Source organism: Malania oleifera, chromosome 10, assembly GCF_029873635.1.
Source record: "Malania oleifera isolate guangnan ecotype guangnan chromosome 10, ASM2987363v1, whole genome shotgun sequence".
In the NCBI taxonomy this organism is placed as follows: Eukaryota; Viridiplantae; Streptophyta; class Magnoliopsida; order Santalales; family Ximeniaceae; genus Malania; species Malania oleifera.
In genome coordinates, this window is record NC_080426.1 from 25,313,083 (window position 1) to 25,334,296 (window position 21,214).

The 21,214-nt window shown below is 38.1% G+C and overlaps 1 protein-coding gene across 1 annotated transcript in view; it reads right to left on the minus strand.

Moving 5' to 3' along the window:
* Positions 1–21,214, minus strand: part of LOC131167117 (protein SLOW WALKER 2) — a 61,890-nt gene that overhangs the window by 9,998 nt on the left and 30,678 nt on the right. The window contains exon 7 of the mRNA XM_058125936.1: positions 17,037–17,108. Within this exon, the coding sequence (XP_057981919.1) occupies positions 17,037–17,108 (72 nt within the window). The remainder of the gene's footprint in view (positions 1–17,036; positions 17,109–21,214) is intronic.

Sequence of the window (21,214 nt, forward strand, 5' to 3'; positions counted from 1 at the left end):
TATTGGTTTTTTTTTTTGGGAAAAAGGTGAGAATATATGTTAGCTAAGAGGGAAACAATACAAAAAAGTTCAAAACAGAAACCTTCTGGTAGATTACCATAAAGCTTCCCTTTTACATCAAATTAAATTTTGTTTACTATACTATCTACATTCATAGAGATATCTTCAAAAAGAAAATTGTTCCGATTCCTCCAAATATGGTAAATGGCTGCATTCCAGATGAGTTTGGAGACATTATACTTATTGCTTGCTGCTGAGATTGAGAGTATCTCTTCATTCCAGTTAGAGCACCTTCTAGGTAAGTTCATTGAAGCAAAAGCCTTGAAGTAAACAGCCTCTGAATATTCACAACTGAAAAATAAGTGATCTCTATCTTCCTTTGCTTTGTTGCATATTCTACAAATATTATATTGTATTTTTCTCCAAGAGTGAAGTCTTTCCAGAGTATTGAGTCTATTATGAATAGCCAACTAGCTTATGAAGGAGTGCTTGGGAATGTTACCTTTGAACCATATGATGCTAGCCCAGCTTACAATAGGATTCTTCTTCCTTGCATGATTTCAAGCTGAATTCAAAGTAAAAATACCATTTGAAGAAGGAATCCACTTCATAATATCTTGTCTTTCAGAGTTAGGAGTAAAATTTATAGAATTCTTTAAATTCTCTACTCTTCCAGAGGCTCTGCTTGGCCATTTCCAGCCCCCGTCTTCGATTATTTCACTTACCTTCACATTCAATTGGATTCCGATTTCATATTGAAAATAAGATCCATAATGACTGATTAATGGGCTAGGGAAATGCCAATTATCATATAATAGAGATGTAGATCTTCCATTGCCTATTATATGTTTAATACATGGGTATATAACTTCTCTCACTTTTTATAGAGATTTCCAAGTAGAGGTACTGAGTGGAGGGGGTTTGATAGCCCAAATATTTCTATCATTGAGCTTGTAGGCATGAATCCAGGAAGGCCAAACAGAATCTTTTCTGATAATTAGTTACCACAGAAACTTTAGAAAATATGCAGTGTTCCATTCAGAGATATCATACATATTCAAGCCACCTTCTGAGTAGGGTTTACAAACATTAGCGCATTTCACCTTACAACTAGAAGTTTTCCAATCATTGCCTTGTGTCACGGTCCGACTATTTTCACACCGTTGTGAAGAGCCGTGCGGCACTAGCTAAAGCACTCTTATTTAACTAGCCAGCCTATCGTTTACCAACATTCATCCACGATGCACTTTCATTAACATTCATTCAGATAGCAGCGGAAACAGTAATCAATTCATGAAAGCCGTGGCAAGCAAGCAGTAAACATTGAAGCAAACGTAATTCATTAACAAATCCTTCGTTGACATGGTGTACTTAGCGAGGGAGGCAAGTAGGCTAAGCACGTTGACAATTGCTATTGAGTTTTACAATGACTGATGAACACTCACCCTCCCCTAAAGAGGTTTTTATGTAATTATCATCCTGGCACTAGTAAACATCAAAGTGACCGAGGAGTCATACTACATTATTTGGACTCTACTAGCAGAAAATAACCCTACACTAGTATTTACATGATGGAAACCCATCCTAAGCACATGAGGAGATAAGCGGTCACAGGCAAGCATAATGCCCTGAACAAGCTTAGCTCGTGACACCTTGCCACAAGAAAGATTTAAGCTTTTTGTTCAACTCATTTGTCACTGAATTTAAAGGGCAGAAAACAGACCTCCAGTAGGACTGAATGCTTAGCAGAACAGATTTGATTAACTGAAATCTTCCAGCATATGATAAGGTTTTTGAAGTCCAGCTGTTAATTATGTCAGAAATTTTTTCCAATAGCATCAAACAAATCCATCTTATTTATCCTTTTAGTTACCAAAGGAAGCCCAAGATATTTTATGGAAGTCTGCCCTTTTGAACCCCTAAGATTTGCAAGAAATCCTTTTTTACCTCCATATTTATTGCAGAAGTGAAGATTTCAGATTTAGCAAGATTCGCTTGAAGCCTTGAAAAATAATGTAAAAGCTGAAGAGAGTGTTTAATGCTTTTTGGCTGACAGGTGAGATTTATCCTTTGGAGAAAATAAGAATGTCATCTGCAAAACATAGGTTGGTGAGATTATCCTTTTGCATTTTCTGTGATAGCTAACATCTCCATTCGCACCAGCATTTTGAAGTATTCTTGCGAGAACCTCCATAGCCATTACAAAAAGATATGGGGACAAGGGATCCCCTTGTCTGATTCCTTTCTTGCCTTTAAAATAACCCTCCGTAGAACCATTTATGCCAATCAAAAAGCCTATAGTAGTGATGCATTCTTTTATCGTCAAAAGCTTTCCTAAGATCAACCTTAAGAGCCATTTTAGGGGCTCCTCAGTTAAGATGATAGATGTGCAAAAGTTCTTAAGCAAGTAAAATATTCTCTTGGATAGATCTCCCAGAAATTAAGGCCGCTTCGGGTTCAAATTAACAAAAAGTCGGCTTCTATCTGGTTTGATCGTTGGTTAGCCTCCGGTCCCCTTTGTGCTAAGGTTCTAGAAATCAGAAACCATAAGCTACGAACACGAGATTGTTGGGATAGAGATGGGTGGAATGTTAATTTATTAGTGGATCTGTTGGGTGAAGAACAGGCTGAGGAAGTAATGAACTCTGCTATTTCTTGCAAAGAGGGTCCAGATACAGTAATTTAGGAACCTTCAACAGATGGAAAATTTACCACGGCAAGTGCTTGGGAAATTATAAAGGAGCGTAAAGAGGAATTCTTAGTTTCAAAATGGATCTGGCATCCTATGTTGCCAAAACGGGTGTCAATTTGTATGTGGAAGTCGTGGTTCGCTTGTCATTTGGTTGATACTCGTATTCAAGAAGTTGGTGTTCAGATGGCCTCTCGGTGTGATTGTTGTTCAAATGCCAAGATTGAATCTCTAGACCATGTGTTTTGCACGGGATCTTTTGCTCAGGAGGTTTGGAAACAAGCAGCAGTGGCGTTGGGTGTTAGTTGTATGGCAACGAATATATGGAAAGCCAGAGTTAATTTTTGGTTTAGTTGTGCAAAACGGGCCTCACAGTTAGGCATTTTGGTAAGTCTCATACCTAGTCTCATCATTTGGAGATTTTGGACTCGTCGATGTAGAGCCGGGATGGAATGAATTCATGATTTGGTTAGAACTGTGTGGCTTGATATTAAATATTGGATAAGATCCATTTCGGACAAATTATCTAGATGTGCACCTACTTCTTGCACAGATATTGCAGTCCTTCGTGCTTTGAATATTCAAGTAAAAAATGTGAGCGTTCGTATTCCTCGTGTAGTCAGATGGTGTAAACCTGGGATAGGTTGGGTTAAGTTGAATGTGGATGGAAGCTGTAGAGGTAACCCAGGTAACTGTGGTGGTGGAGGCGTGATAAGAGATGAAAAAGGATTATTTATAGCAGCTTTTTCCTCATTACTAGGTTATGGAACCAATAATATGGCTGAAATGAAAGCGATTATTATAGGGGTTAATCTGTGCAAAGATCTCAGGTTTGATCAAGTGAAAATTGTCTGTGACTCTGCTTTGTTGGTTCAGCGGATTAATTTTGGAAAGTGTTCGGCTTGGAACTTATGGGAATTGTGGGAAGAGCTTGTGTTAGCATTGAGAGACATACATTACAAAGCGGAACATGCATACAGAGAGGCGAATCAAAGTGCGGATTTCTTTGCCAAGCAGGGTGAATCTGGTATATCTCGATCATATAGTTGTCAGGATGATCTTCCACAGCAAGTCAGGGGAATGATTCGATTGGATTTATTGGGATTTCCTTCCTTGCGCTCGTGATGCTTTGTGCTGGTGTTTGTGAAGGCTGTAGTGGATGGTTTATTTCTCGAGACCTTCCGGAGTTTTGTTAATTTTCCACTTATAGTTGTCTAATCCTTATTTATTTGTTTGGTTGTTGGTCATTGGTTTATTGGTTTTGAATAAATTGGTTAAGTCAGTTGGAACCACGGTATTCCTCCGCCATAAGTAAGGGATTTTCTAATAAAGATAGGAGGTGTCGCCCTCTTTTACCCAAAAAAAAAAAAAGGGGGCTGGTTGATTCAAATTGATAAAGCTAGTAAGGCATTTTTTGAGCCTATTAGCCAGAATCTTTGCAATAAATTTATACAAAAGGTTGCAGCAAGAAATGGGTCTGAAGTCAGATGATTTAGAAGCATTTCTAGCTTTAAGAACTAGAATTAGAAGAGTAGAATTTATCTGCTTTGGCATCTTAGAATCATTGAAGAAGGAGAGAATGGCCTTTACCAGATCTTTTCTGATAATGCTCCAGCAGGATTTGAAAATTTTGGCATTATAACCATCCAGACCCGGAGCTTTGTCATCTGAGATTGAAAAAACAGCTTCTTTGATTTCTTCCTCAGTAATGTGTTTACCAAGAGTTGTCACATAATAATCTGGCCATTTAAAGTTCAGAATATTCTCCAAAAGTTGTGTATTGCATTGAGTATCCTTAGTACAACTAGAACCCAGCAAATTACTGAAGTACTGAAGGATAATCTCTTTGATACCTTCAAAAGAATCAACTTTCTTCCCATCATCATCAGTTAAGAATTTGATCTGGTTGTGGGCAAATCTGACTTTAATAGCTCTGGAGAAAAATTTGATATTCTGATCTCCCAGTTTCAGCCAATTTATTCTGGATCTTTGTTTGAGTATGCTCTCTTCAGAAGCGACAAGATCCCTGTAATCCTTCAAAGCTTGATTCAACCTTTCTATTATCTGATCATCTGAGCTGTTCAGCATATCAAGATGAAGTTTCTCCGTAATGAACTTTGCATTTTTGGCTCTATCATCAATCTTAGAAAAGTGATTTTTATGAAAGAGTTTCAGTACCTCATTTATAGCTTTCAGTTTTTGGCAGAAAACAAACATTGGACTACCTGTAGCTGATACTGAATACCATGTATTCTTCACAAAGTCAAAAAAATCTGGGTGCTCTATCCAACAATTAAGGAATTTAAATGAAAAATTCTTTCAACTGCTGCTGAAGTTTTTAGTAAATCTGCCAATAGCTGGACAATGATCACGGATGCCTGGAGACAAAAAATCAACTAAAAGATTGGGAGAACATTGGTTGATGGCAGGAGATGTGAGAACCCTATCCAGTTTTCTGACAATGTAACTTTCTTTCCTCTTATTTGTCCAGTTGAAGATTGGGCCATCGAATGGAATATCATCCAAACCTGCTTGATCCATAAATTGCTTCAAGTCTTGAGAACCATTCATACTTGACAAGAGACAATTACTCTCTAAAATCTCTTTAATAGAGTTAAAATCCCCACGAACCAACCAAGGGAAGTCTCCTATCTTATTCCCAAATTTGATCAGCAACTGCTACAATATTCTTCTTTCTGAATCATCATTAGAAGCATATATAAAAGAAATCCAGCAGCAAATATCATCATATTTAATCTTTAGGCTTATATACTGATAACAAGTTTCAATTTCCAGAATATTGACTCTCCTAGGGTCATATCCAACCCAAATTCTTCCAATAGACAAGCTATAGCCATAGTTATTCAAGAACACCCAATCTCTGCATATAACAGTACTGACTTTGCCAAAAATCTTTGGATTAACTTTTGTTTCACATAGGCCAATTATACTTAAGGCCTTATCTTTTGTTATATCCTTTACAGCCTTTTGTTTTAGAGGATCATGCAATCCTCCTATATTCCAACATCAAATGGATAGAGTATTCATATTCACTTGAATTTTTTAATACACCAGCCTTAACCTGGCATTTAGGAGGTCGACCCTTCCTTTTAACTCTTCCATCTGCTGCTCCATTACCTTAAGAGTTGCTTTCAGCTTTGATAGGCCTTTTTGCACTTTCAGTAGGGATAGCAGGAACAAGAGATTTTGCACTTTCAGTAGGAATAACAGGATCAGCTATATTAAGATTAACCATATCAACAGTACCAGCAGCTGTAGGGAGTTCAGTATAACTGCAACTTTTAGATGATTCTCCCTTGCAGTTCTCACTCCTTTATCAACAAATTTCAGATTACCCACAGCATCATCCAACTGCTCCTTTATATTTTTTTCATTTTTATCCATTGGAACAACTGTATCTACTACTTCAGGAGATTTATCATTTTTATGCCAACCTTTAAAATCATCTTTGCAATTCTTCAGGTTATCCTCAACAACTACTACTTGTTCATCCTTCGAACTATCCTCATTTCATCCATAAGTGCAACAGAAGAATTGGACAGAGGAACATTATGTTTGGCCTTACCTTTCTTGATCCATTCTTTGTTTTTGCATTGAATCTCATTGTGACCAAATGCAGAACACTTGGTACATGTTTCAGGCTTCCAACCATATTCAATATCGATAGTCTCAATGTCACCCTCTGCTGTCAACAGTTCAACAGAATCAGGTAAAAGACTCATCAACTTTAACCTCAATGCATATTCTTGCACAACTTAGATTGCACATTTGCTTCGTGAATGAATCAAGAAACAGAACTAGCTACATAGCTCAATCCAGGAAGGGTCCAATATATTGATATGATATTGTAGAAATTTACCCATACAGGCAATTTATCTTTGGCTAATTTCCCCTTTTCTGCCATTGAAGACCAATCATTCAAGAACATTGGTGTATTACCGACAAACCATGGGCCATTATCAAGAATCCATTCCTTATCAGAGGCATTCTTGAATTTGAACGGAAAAGCACCACTTGCAAGTGAATATATATCAATCGCACCTACCTTTTTCCATATTTTCTCAATAATATTCTTGACATAGGAATAAGCAGGTATTTTCCAATGAATCTGCCAATTAATGCTTAATCCATTTTTCTGTTCCAATTTAAAAGATTTCTTCCGGAGGACAGACTCTAATTCTCCCATTAGAGTTGATAGGTTTATAATATTGCATCCCATTAACCCATGATTTTTCAAATAAGCTAGTCCACAAAAACACTTGATTTACCTTTATCCTCCAAATATTTACTTTCTTGTGATTTCTTTATCTCCCGCAGATTGATTCCGACAAAATTGCTCATATCCTCGATTGATTTCCCAAGAACTTGATCCTTTTCAGCTTTTTTGCCTTCAAAAGCTTGCCTCTCTTGCACTATTCGCAGCTTCATATCAGGAGATTTGCAATATCTGAATTCCCACAGATTTATTCCAACAGAATTGCTCAATCTTGCAATTGCAAATAGGGGACATTCAAGAATTGGCGCATTTTAGCGACATACACCGAGAGACTTTAAACTTCCCACCAGACCAGCAATCTATTTTCAACTTTTTGGAAAAGTAACAAATTATTAGTATTAGTTCTATCAAGCGCAACCAACAGATAAAAGCCTTAATTGTAAAGGGGACTTTGACCTTCCAAATGGATCTATAGAGAGAAGAAGATATGGATTGCACAATGCTAAGCTCCTCATAAATACTTCATCTTTCAAGACACTCCTTATCTCCCTGTTGTAATTGAAAGTACTCCAGGTATAGATTGTAAATGTGTAATATTACTAGGATACAAGAGCTTGGCATAATCACAAATACCCTCATCCATCCAGATGCATGCACATCGGTGCAATCTGAGGTTCCATCTGTTAGAGATTTATACTGAAAGACATGCTTTATGTAATCAGTTTTGTTGTTTACTAATAACTTCAGTTATTCCATTTTAATAAGAATCTTTGTGAGCAGTGTTTGCCTAACATTCTATTTAATGATTATGCATGTGTGTTTTTTATTCTATATAGTAGGTGATCTGGTGTGTAGAGTACGGCTTACACATAGAAAATTAGATCATCAGTTCTTATAGAATATAAGTTTATTGTTCATAGTCTTAAATGGAATTGGACACACCATTTGTAGGACTGTAGGCACAAAATTTTAATAGGTTTGTCTTGACTATGGGAAATGATATAGTTCCAACTCCTTGTGCTAATACACTTTGTGTGTATTGAATAGGACCGTCTTGGGTAATTGTTTTTATACTGACTATATAAAACGATTAATATCTCATGATTATTATGAGTGTTTATGCTCTTAATCCTGATATGATTATTGGACACGTGCATGTAGTGTTTATTACTTTGATTCATAGAAGAGTGAGATTCTTTATGGATCAATAAACTCAGTGAATTGGGTAATGACATTATGTGTATGGTGAACATTAATTATTGATGGAATCCACGTCCCAATATCGGGATTGATGATACCCCCCTTGAGGAAGCTTATAAGTTTTGATTGTGTCAAACTCTGTAGGTGGATTTTGAATCCGACACATCAAATAAGTTAAGTGGAAGGTCTCAGGGAATTAATATGACAATTAATTAAATTGTCAGTAATTTAATTTAATTGATGGGTATCTGTATCTTTACATGGGGAGATAAATAAGCATTTAATAATATGAGCTCGAAATTTAATTTCGAATATGACAGAGAGCGCAATTATAATTCTTTAGTAGTATGAATTGTAATTAACGTAATTAAGGATTAACCTGGGTCGGATTAGGAATTCTTAATTACGTTGGAAGGTCTAGTCATATTTGCCCAAAGGTCCCTGCTGTAACATATATACACGCGCTCCATTTAGCAGCGAGGGTTAGACGAAAACGCACACACTGAGGCATACGTCTTCATGAGAAGCAAACCCTAGCCACCGCTGACAAGTCCATTCTCCGAGGAGCAAGGCGTGTTTGAGGAATACAATAAAAGATCACTGGTCGTCATCAAGAGTTCTTCGATCTTGCAGATCCGAGAGTTCCTCTTCGTGCTTGCAGATTCGAGATCAAAATAGAGAGATCTCGCAGGTATGATCCTAATCACATAATTAGGATTTGCAAGATCGAATTTTTATTGTGATCCGAGTTTAAAAGATCGAATTTTTGTTTAACTCGGGTATGCAAGATCGTTTTTTTTTTTGTGTTATCCGTGTGCACTATAGCCAAATCTTAGGGCTATTCCACAGCAGGGCCTTCAATTGGTATCAGAGCCTCGGTTGATACTGTATATGAATAATAATACCATGTTCTTCAATTTTCGAACCAGTGCATGCGTAGGGTAGAACGTGTGGTTGCGCTAACTTTTGTTTTGCAGCAATCTGCCCAGTTATTATGATCACACGAATGTATGGTTTATGATTGCGGTTGTTTAAAAATTCGTAGCATGTGAACTCCGGATTATGGAGGCATAGGATTTTGTAATCTGATGCAGCCTCATTCGAGAAGGAGGCACTCGTAGCATGTGAACTCCAGTTATGGAGGCATAGGATTCTGTAATCTGTCGCAGGTTCATTCGAGATGTAGGCACAGTTGTGGCGCATAGCAGTGGCAAAAACTAGGTGAAACCCTAGTTGCAGAATAGTGATCAGATGGTCGCTGGCGGAGCATAGTAATGGAGGAAAAGAAGAAAACCCCTAGAACAGTGTTGCGGTTGAATTTGAATTTGAATTTTAAATTGAATTTGAATTTGAATTTAATTGGAAGGTTTATAAATAGACTTGTAGCCACATTCTACAGGTCGGACCCCCTTCAACCGCTGGCACTCTATAATGGCAAGCAAGGAATCACGGTTTTATGATGCGAGCTGCTAGACCATAATAGCCAGGATTTTTATTATATCATATTTCGTGTTTATATGTGCTTGCTTAGCGTGTTTTTTGTTCTTATGTTATGTCATTAGCATGTAAGATTTAATATTTCAATATTGGTTTATGCATGTGCAACTAGAGAATAAAATTAATTCCCAAGTTATAAAAAAAAATTAAAATAATTTAAGGGAATTTGGAATTTTATTTGTTGCAAGTATTTTAGTTACCAATATTGGAATATTAAATTTATTGAAATATTAAACACGTGCAAATTTGCATCCCTCATGAATTAAATAACTAAGTGGGTGAGGGAATTTATTACATATAAATCCCATGGTCTCCATCACTAGTTTATAGGTGATGTAATTAATTTTATGAGATGATATTAGTATCTTCCTCCCCATCGAATGGAATTAATTACAAACTTACCAAGTATAAACTCTAGTAATCGTTAGTATTGGGTCACCTCTTCATATGGGGGATTCACTACGGGACAATAGGTCTAGTGTTATGTGATGGTATACACTTAGCTATGAATAATAGTATTCTCACCATATAAGGCACTGCTATTGTTTATAGGACCAACGCAAAGTCAGCAGTTTAATTTTGCTTGGCATAGTCACTTGCCTAGATAGTAAAATTAATAGGTCCTCACATGTCTACACAAATGTTGAGTAATAGACGACCTCCCATCAAGGCATATTACTCACGGTGTGTTAGGTAGCTGACTGATTCTTTAAAAGAAAAATATTGATAGAGGGAACCATATTCTTTTAATTGAATTAAAAGTTTATTCTTGTTCATCATATTTTGTTATAATGTGTGATTCTCATGATTAAAATGGCTTTCAATCCCCTGGCTATTATTCTCAAAGAAAACAAAATGGTTGGACCTAATTATATTGACTGGAAAAGGAACTTGGACATTGTACTGACTGCAGAGGAGTACAAGTATATGCTCGTAGAGGTATGTCCACGGAAACCCGGTGAAGGGGCAACCGATGAGGAAACCCAGGCTTACCGAAAAAGGATTAAGGCTGATGAGATGGCGCAGTGTTACATTTTGGCAACTATGTTGAATGTTCTACAAACATCAGCATCAATCTATGTCTTCTGCCTATGATATAATGTAGAACCTCAAAGAAATGTTTGGGGTTGAGAAGGCCCTGGACCACCCAAGACCTATATCTCATTCACTAGTAGTTGAAACATGTTTAGCGGTGATATCTACCAGTAGCTGGTGTGTAGATACGGGAGCCACTAATCATATTTGCAATTCTTTACAAGGGTTCCAGCAAACCTGCCAGTTAAGTGAAGGGGAGATTTACGTATTTTTGGGAGATGGCAAGAGAGTGTCAGTAGTTGCAGTAGGAGATATTCGCATTTCTTTTGGTAGAGATAGGATTTTAATATTGAAAAACTCTCTTTATGTACCTTCTATTAGAAGGAATTTGATTTCAGTTTCCAAGTTGGTGGATAATGGATATTCCATTTATTTTAATGACTCAGTTGTTATTAAGTTAAATAAACGTTTTATATGTTCTGGTACATTGGTGGATGGTATTTATATTATTAATCATGTTTCTCCTACAGTGCAACTAAATGAATTGAATAACATTGATAAACAACCATGTAAGAGAAAGAAACCTTCTAAATTGAACCAAACTTATCTTTGGCACTTACGCCTAGATCATATTAATCTGAGACGGATTTCAAAAGTTGGTTCAGAATGGGCCATTAGGTTCATTAGAAGTGGAGGCACTACCAGTCTATGAATCCTGCTTAGAAGGAAAGATGACCAAGCGACCCTTTTCAGCCAAAGGCTATAGAGCAAAATAGACATTAGAACTGGTTCATTCTAATTTGTGTGGTCCCATGAATATCCAGGTTAGAGGTGGCTTTGAGTATTTCGTTACTTTCATTGATGATTACTCAAGGTATGGGTATATTTATTTGGCGTGCCGTAAGTCTGAATAAAAATTCAAGGTATTTAAGGCAGAAATGGAGAAGCGTCATGGTAAATGTATCAAGACACTACGATCTGATCGTGGTGGCGAGTACCTCTTAGGAGACTCTGTGGATTACTTATCAGATGAGGGAATTGAATCTCAATTGTCTGCACCTGGTATGCCACAACAGAATGGTGTAGCAGAAAGAAGGAATAGGACTCTTATGGACATGGTCAGATCTATGATGAGTTATTCAGATTTGCCTAATTCTTTTTGGGGGCACGCACTAGAAACAGCAGCTTATATTCTGAACTTGGTCTCATCTAAGTCAGTACCTACTACACCCAAAGAATTGTGGACTGGGCACAAACCTAGTCTGTGACATGTTCGGATACGGAGTAGTCCAGCACACGTGCTAAAAGGGAAAGCAGATAAGTTGGAATCAAGAACAGATGTCTATTTATTTGTTCGCTACCCTAGAGGAACGAAAGATGGCTTATTTTATTGTCCTAAGGATCAGAAGGTCATTGTTAACACCAATACTCGATTCTTAGAAGAGGACTATGTAATGAACCACAAACCCAAAAGTAGGATTGTTCTAGAAGAGTTGAGAGGAGATATACCAGCTATACAAATAGTACAAGAAGAACCATCACAAGACACAATTATTGACATCCCATTGCCTCGTCGTAATGGGAGGCATGTTGTAACTCGAGCTAAGTCTGACCGATCACGTGTAGCTACAATCAATATGCCGGTTGTACAACCACGGCAGAATGATGGTGCACAAGGATCAGGATCAACACAACAAAATGTGCCTTGTCGTAGTGGGAGGGTTGTACACCAGCCTGATCAATATATGTTCTTAGGAGTCTTATGACAGGATCCCTGATGAACTGGATACCGAATCCGACAACTATTGTGAAGCACTTCAAGATAAAGATGCAGAACTTTGGCTGAAGACTATAAAATCAAAGATGGAGTCCATACACTCTAATCAAGTATGGGATCTTGTAGAGCCACCCGAAGGGATAAAACTCATCAGATGCAAGTGGATCTTTAAGAAGAAGAGAGGAGCAGACGGGAGGGTAGAAACCTTCAAGGCTAGGCTTGTAGCGAAAGGGTTTACTCAGAAAAAGGGAATCGACTATGAGGAATCTTTCTCGACGATAGCCATGCTAAAGTCTATCCGGATTCTATTATCCATTACAACTCATTTCGATTATGAAATTTGACAAATGGATGTCAAGACAGTTTTCCTTAATGGAAGTCTTGATGTGTGCATCTATATGGTGCAACCAGATGGTTTTGCAGCAGTAGGCCAACAGCACATGTTGTGCAAACTTAAGAAGTCCATTTATGGACTTAAGCAGGTGTCTAGGTCTTGGAACATCCATTTTAATCAAGCCATTAAATCTTATGGTTTTGATCAATGCCCTGATGAGTCATGTGATACAAAAAGCATGATGGAAACGTGGTGGTATTCTTGGTGATACATGTGGATGATATCTCACTCATCGGAAACGATGTGGGGCTATCATCTTCGGTTAAGGTATGGTTATCCAGATAGTTCGATATGAAGGACTTGGGAGAAGCCAGTCACATCCTTGGGATGAAGCTTTTGCGAGATTGCAAGCAAAGGATGTTGGGCTTATCAAAAGTTACTTATATCAATATGATTCTTGCCTATTTTAGCATGTAGGATTCCAAGAAAGGGTTACTCCCTTTCAGACATGGAATCTCTCCATCCAAGAATCAGTGTCCTAAAACACCAATTGAAGTAGAGAACATGAAGGCAGTTCCTTATGCATCAGTAGTAGGAAGCCTCATGTATGCTATGCTTTGCACTAGACTTGACATCTGTTTTGCCGTAGGCATGGTAAGCAGATATCAGTCTAACTCAAGGCGGGAACACTAAACTGCGGTAAAACATATAATCAAGTACCTGAAAAGGACTAGGGATCATATTTTGGTTTATCAAGCAGATAGTCTAGAACCCATTGGGTACACAAACTCAGATTTACAGTCAGATAAGGATTCCAAAAAATCAACCTCGGGAAATGTGTTTACCCTAGGAGGTGGAGCCATTAGTTGGAGGAGTATCAAACAATCATGTGTTGCTAATTCCACTATGGAGGTCGAATATGTGGCGGCCTCTGAGGCAGCCAAGGAGGCCGTTTGGCTTAGGAACTTTCCATTGGATCTAGGAGTGGTGCCTTCGGTACAATCACCTATTAAATTTTACTATGATAATAGCGGGGCGGTTGTTAACTCAAAGGAACCCAAGACTCACAAGAGGGCAAAACACATTAAGCGTAAGTAACACCTGATACGAGATATCGTGCAGAGAGGTGATGTGATGGTGACCAAGATTGCATCAACAAGCAACCTGGCAGACCCATTTACAAAGACCTAACCAGCTAATACTTTTGATAGTCATGTAGAGGGAATGGGAGTGAGATGTATGGCAGCATGGCTTTGAGTATAAGTGGGAGATTGTTAGAGATTTATACTGAGAATCTTTGTGAGCAATGTTTGCCTGACATTATCTATTTAATGATTATGAATGTGTGTCTTTTATTCTATATAGTAGGTGATCTAGTGTGTAGAGTACGACTTACACACAGAAGATTAGATCATCAGTTCTTATAAAATATAAGTTCATTGTTCACAGTCTTAAATGGAATTGGACACACCATTGGTAGAACTATAGGCACAAGGTTTTAATAGGTCTGTCTTGACTATGGGGAATGGTATAGTTCCAACTCCTTGTGCTAGTACACTTTGTGTGTATTGAATAGGACCGTCTAGGGGTAATTGTTTTTATACTGACTATATAAAACAATTAATACCTCATGATTATTATGAGAACTTATGCTCTTAATCCTGATATAATTATTGGACACGTGCATGTAGTGTTTATTACTTTGATTCATAGAAGAGTGAGAATCTTTATAGGTCAGTAAACTCAATGAGTTGGGTAATGACATTATGTGTAAGGTAAACATTAATTATTGATGGAATTCACGTCCCGGTATCAGGATTGATGATACCCCCCTTGAAGAAGCTTATAAGTTTTGATTGTGTCAAACCCTGCAGGTGGATTTTGAATCTGACACATCAAATAAGTTAAGTGGAAGGTCTCCAGGAATTAATATGTCAATTAATTAAATTCCCAGTAATTTAATTTAATTGACGGGCATCAGTAATCTTTACGTGGGGAGATAAATAAGCATTTAATAATAGGAGCTCGAAATTTAATTTCGAATATGACAGGGAGTGCAATTATAATTCTTTAGTGGTATGAATTGTAATTAACATAATTAAGGATTAATTCGGGTTGGATTAGGAATTCTTAATTACGTTGGAAGTCCTAGTCATATTTGCCCAAAGGTCCCTGCCGTAGCCTATATACACACGCTCTATTTAGCGGTGAGGGTTAGACGAAAACGCACACACAGAGGCAGACGTCTTCGCAAGAAGCAAACCCTAGCCGCCGCTGACGAGCCCACTCTCTGAGGAGCAAGGCATGTTCAAGGAATACAATAGAAGATCCCCAGTTGTCATCAAGAGTTTTTCGATCTCGCAGATCCGGGAGTTCCTCTTCGTGCTTGTAGATTCAGGAGTTATTCGTGCTTGCAGATTCGAGATCAAACCAGAGAGATCTCGCAAGTATGATCCTAATCACGTAATTTGGATTTGCACAATTGAATTTTTATTGTGATCCAGGTTTGAAAGATCGAATTTTTGTTGAACCTGGGTATGCAAGATCGTTTATTTTTTTTTGTTATCCATATGCACTACAGCCAGATCATAGGGCTATTCCGCAGCAGGCCCCTTCACCATCAAGCTCCATAAGAGGAATAAGTGTATCCTCTTGAATCCACGTTTCTTTCCTTTTATCATCAGAGGACCCGGATAGGGAAAAGTGTTCAAATTTATCTAGGCCTGTCAAATAGATCTTAACAGTTAACACTTAACAGCCTTAAGACAACTTAATTCTTTCCACCCAACTTTTTAAATGTTTCCTGTGGCATTAATGAAGGGAACATATTTTTGGGATTCAACTCCATCCGAGCACTCCCAAACAAAACCAACGACAAACAAGATGGACTTCCAAAAACAACCACAAAAAAAGCTAATCACTAACTCAAACACGAACAAGTCACCAACAAACAGGCATAGCACTGCAACTGCCCCGAGGGACCAACCAATCACCTTAATAGTGTTAAAAAGCAACCAACGAATTGCCACGAGTGAACCATCGGAAAAAATTGAATATTTGACCGAAAAACATGACCAACGACTTGATATTATTGGTCTATAGAAGGATTTAACACACCGGCATGTGGAAGAAAACAGAGGCAATATTGGCCAAAACAGCTCTAATGCACTGGCATGTGGAGATAGACCTGCTTGGCATTGGCGACAAACTTACACCCACCTATAGATCAGACAGTTCTGTGAATGGGTATGGTGTTGGTTTTGCAAAATATGGAATGGTTATTGAGATTTTGAAGAAGTCAATCCTATCTAGGGAGTTTCCAGCAACTCCAGTGTTTTTTCAGTGACTTCTAGAATTGTTTCTAACCTCTAAAAGTACGGTAGATCCTCCTATAACGGCAGATTTGTGTAGGACAATCAGGTCCAGGGTTTGGTTTAGGCTACACAATGAGGTGTAGTCAATCTCCCGCAATTTCCCACCTCATTCAAATCATTCCCCACCCCCCACACAAAAAAAAATTTTAAAATAAAAATTATAGAAAAAAAAAAAGGTGAAAGAAATGCACATGCAGAAGAGCAACAAAATGGGGTGTATCCCATCTCTACACATAATTGTATGTATAGTGTCTACACAATATAGATGAGCAACACAATTTGGATGATGGCCATATTGAGCTATTTGGTCTGTAATTAAGGAGTGTGCTGAATTGCTAGGTATATTTTTATAACTGTTCATCACTTTCTATAAAATATATTGTTAAAAAGTGCAATAACAGTATTGCCATAATATATTGTTGACAGATGCAACCATAATATGATGTCCAAGTTCAGACTAACTGAGGAATCATGATGGTAACAAATTCAATTGGCAAACAAGTAACCAGTCCAACTTTATACAAATTTGTGTAAACAATTTTGAAGGCCCCACGAAACTCCAGCATTTCTGGCTGAAAATCTATGTTCAGTGCATACATATGGCATAATATCCTTCAAATTCAATTCATATGAGAAGGTTGGTATTGTTTCAGCAAGGAAACATGGTCAAGAAAGCTTTCCACATGAGTGAAGCACTTTATTTTCCTATGGATAGCTACTACATCAAGATCTTATTCACCACAACAGGAGCTACAGCATAAGCTCCAAATAACATGAGGAGCAAACGAAGCAAAAGAGGGAGCTGCAAAAAGCATCACCACAAACCCAGAGGATAAAGAGGGAGGCACAAACTTTAACAAATTCAAGTTAACAATACAAGAAATTGGACATACAGCATGGTATTTAGCTCGTAATCCCAGATGAGGCCGAAAGAGAAATGAGTCCACCTCATCAATCACCACAGCCTGTAGAAAGATGCTCTTAATAACACCATTACGCAAAAAGCCAGCTGAAAAAAATTTGTAACTTACACAAAATTAAAATATCATGTAAATAGCACTAATATTGGAATCAAGCCATGAATGTTACATTAGAGTAGACATTGCGAGAAAAGCATCAAAATAGCAACAGACCTGCTAAATGCATTACCTCTCAGAAATTATTTTCAATAAATAAAAGAAAAAAATACTAAAGGGCACCAGGGGGTGCCAACTCAAGTACAACAACTCATTTACAAAACTCTTGAATAACTGAGCCTAACATCGCCCAATGCAGATACAGGACACTCAAACCACATCCCACAATTCCTTTTCTTATAAAAAGAAAATAAAATGTAATAAGAAAGAAGATAGAACTTAGTAGAAGGCAAGAAATCCTCAAAAGAGAAAGAAAAAAAAAACTAGGAAAAAAAAGATCTCACGGACTCTAAATAACAAAACCCTTCTTTAAACCCTTTCTGTTGTAACTAATACCCATTGTTGCAACATGCAGACTAGAGACGGATCTGACGCATCAAGTTAGATGATGACCAAGAGAGAGCAAAACGAGATAATGCGTCAATGAATTCAACCAAGTGGCCACTAACCTCTTATTTGCCTTGGTGTGGTCAAATCACCTAATTAGTATCGATTTCTTGGTCTCTAAGCTACACCTAGGTCCAATGAGCATATAGTCTTGATCTACTACACAACAGGTTCACCAAGCCGATCTTCCTAGTGAGACTGCAAACTAACCAAGCCGATTACGACCGGCTAGGAAGCTTGGCTTGGTAAGGGCTCGTTCGGGCTCGTTTATTATCTAAATAAGTGAGTCCCAAGCACAATATTTAGGCTCGGTTTGTAAACAAGCTGAGTGTGAGCACAGTGAAGCTCAACTAGTGAGCGGCTCGATTTCAATTTCAAGCCCATTAATTTTTTGGTTACTAATTTATTTAAATTATTAATTTAGTCATTTCTTCATTCACAAATCAACAATAATATGTTTATATTACATTGATAAATTTTAAGTACTGTCTCATCAATAATTCCATTTTTATGCTTAAATGCTTACACTACTAATTTACAATTCGTAGAAATATAAATAATTAATTACTTATTACAGTTTCAATTACAAATGAGTGGAGTGGCAGTAGGGGAGGGGGAGTGGGGGGGGGAAGGAGTGACACCTTATAGAGATAGGGAGGCTCAGCCTCTTAAGAATTCTCTATGTGAGACTCTTTGCCTCCCTTTGTAAATGTGTGAACAAGCCTCCATCCCATACTTGTCCAGTTGTCCCACATCGGAAACCCTCTCAACATTTGAGTCTCTCCTTTGCCTATAAATGCAAGATTCTCCCACACATTTTCCCGTTCCATGATTGAGCTGTACATGCTCCCAGCCCCACATGGAGGAGTCCTCCAATACATGATTTAAATTAATTTAATATTATGCATGTGTTGCAACTCAGCCCAGCCAAGCCCGAGCCGGAGCCTTCTTATTTATATTCCGAGCTGAGCTTGAACATGCTTAGGCTCCGCTCGTTTGCAGCCCTAGTCAAAACCACAGAGACTACAACTAACCCAGACAAAATTCAATGTTGACAACCCCTCACCACTCCCATATCCACAGCCCTATCTGTCATCCTACTCAATGCATCCCACATGGACAAGTAAAAACAGGGATAGAGGATCCCCTTGCCTTAACCTAGAACCCCCTAGATGACCCTAACAACTTAAGTTGTCCATTGATTATCAATGAAAATTAATCATTAGATAAGGACCCCCTTTTCCAACTTCTCCACCCATCTCTAAACCCTTTCCTCCTAAGCCCCTTGTCCAAGAACTCCCAACTCAGCCTATTATAAGCCTTCTCAAAGTCTAATTTGAACACAATGCCCTTCTTCATTCTGTGACAAACATCCTATACCACCTCATTAGCAAGTAAATAACATCCACAATCTGCCTCCCCCTAACAAAAGCACTTTGAGCAAGAGATATGGTGTCACTACGAATGGCTCAGCCTATTAGCAAGAACCTAAGCAGTGATCTTATGCATGTTAGATAATAAACTAAAAGGTCCAAACTGTGACACCATAATCAACCTACTTTTCCACACACACTAAGATGATAAAGATAGACTAACAACTCTTCTGCACATTTCCATTTCCATTATACTCATAAAACACTCACATTAAGTACTCCCTTCCACAACCCAACATTCCTCAAAAAAAAACAAAAAAGCAACATTAAATCCATCTAGTGCCGAACCCTAGTCCCTCTATAAACTAAACACCACTGACCAACCTCCTTCACCTCAAAAGGCCTCTCCAACCAAGACATGTGCCTCCCTAAAATAGGACTCCACTCCAACCCCTCAATTGTTGAGCTATCTAAATCTTCTTCACTAATAAAGTCATTAAAAAAATAAAAAAATAAAATGGTAACCTCTTCTGCTATAATCCAAACATCACACACTACCTCCCCATTTCTCAACACCATTTCTATTATATAATTACGTCACATTTTCTTATTAGCCACCTTATTACAGAATTTTGAGTTAGAATCACCCTCCCTCGCCCATCAAAACATAGTTTCTTGCCCCCGGGCATAAGCTCAAGTGGTAAGGAGGTTCACCAGACGGCCTTGGATAAAGGTGAAGTCTGTGGTTCAAACCCTGCCGCCTGCAGCGCACATCCGCAATTTACCTCCTATGTGTTGGCTGAGAGCACGGCTGGCGTAGGCATAGGATTAGTCTAGCGTGTAAGCCCATGAATCCTTGCGCATCCAAAAAAAAAAAAAACTTAGTTTCTTGCCTAAAACTACTAACTCATTCTGGAAACAAACTCACTTAGCTTCAACAAAGGCCCCTCTTATACCTGCTTTCTATCCAAAACACTCAACTCACTCAATATACAACAACAGCAGCAACAAGAAGTCTTAAGTCCCACTAGGTGGAGTTGGCTACATGAATCCTTTTCTACCAATTTACCCAATTTACAATGTCTTCCTGTATCAGATTAAGGGCTATTAAATCCTTCCTCACTACCTCATTCCAAGTTATTTTAGGCCTCCTTTTCATGTCATAAACAATAACTAACTCACTCCTCCTCACAGGTGCTCTACTAGGCCAATATTTCAAATGCCCAAACATCTAAGCCGCCCCTCCCTTTTTTTGTTTTCAATGGGTGCTATGCCTAAATTATTACATATATGCTTGTTTCTCACCTTATTTTTAAGGTTAAACCACTCATCCACCTTAACATTAGCATTTCAACAACTTTTACTATTTGTACATGTTGTATCTTAGTTGCCCAACATTCTGAACCATAATGCATAGCTAGCCTTATACTCAATTTTTTCGCTCTAATATCGCCAAACACTTCTAAATTCGACTTCGCTAACACCTCTTTAATCCCATTACACTTTTGCATAACCTAAAACCCCTTTCAACCTAAAACAGCACAACTCCTCCAACTCTCCTTAACTAAAAATGAGAGCCATGATGATCGATCCAAATGTTTTCAAACCAAAAAGGAGTAGGCCCCACTTAACATTTCTAGACTCCATCCAAATAGAACTTCTTGGATGAGAAAAGGATCTCCCATGGGCCACACCTCAGCAAAGAGGAATTGATCTAGCTAACTAGCCACCAACCTCCAGCCAACACCCCCCCTAACTCACCAAGATAGCATTCTACAAAGGAATGTCTCACAGTCTTGCTCAAAGAATATCTCCCACCACCTTTTTCTGCTAGAAACCTAACTACATTAAAATCTCCTTTAACTACCCACCTAGGATAACATAACCTACACACTTCACCCAACTACTCCCAAAATTGGGGCCTAAAGGTAGGTCTAGAAGGATCATAAACTGAACAAAACCACCACTGCCCTCTCTCCCCCACTTCAAACAGCACTGACAAAGAAAAGAAGCCCCTAATGCAATCCACCATAGCTACCACTTGAGCATCCACACAATCAAAATTCCCGATGCCCACCATGAGATAGCCTAATTTTTTACTCTCCCAAGCCTGATCTCCCAATTTTTTACTCTCCCAAAAAATTGCCCTATCTACTCATTCCAGCTTAGTTTTTT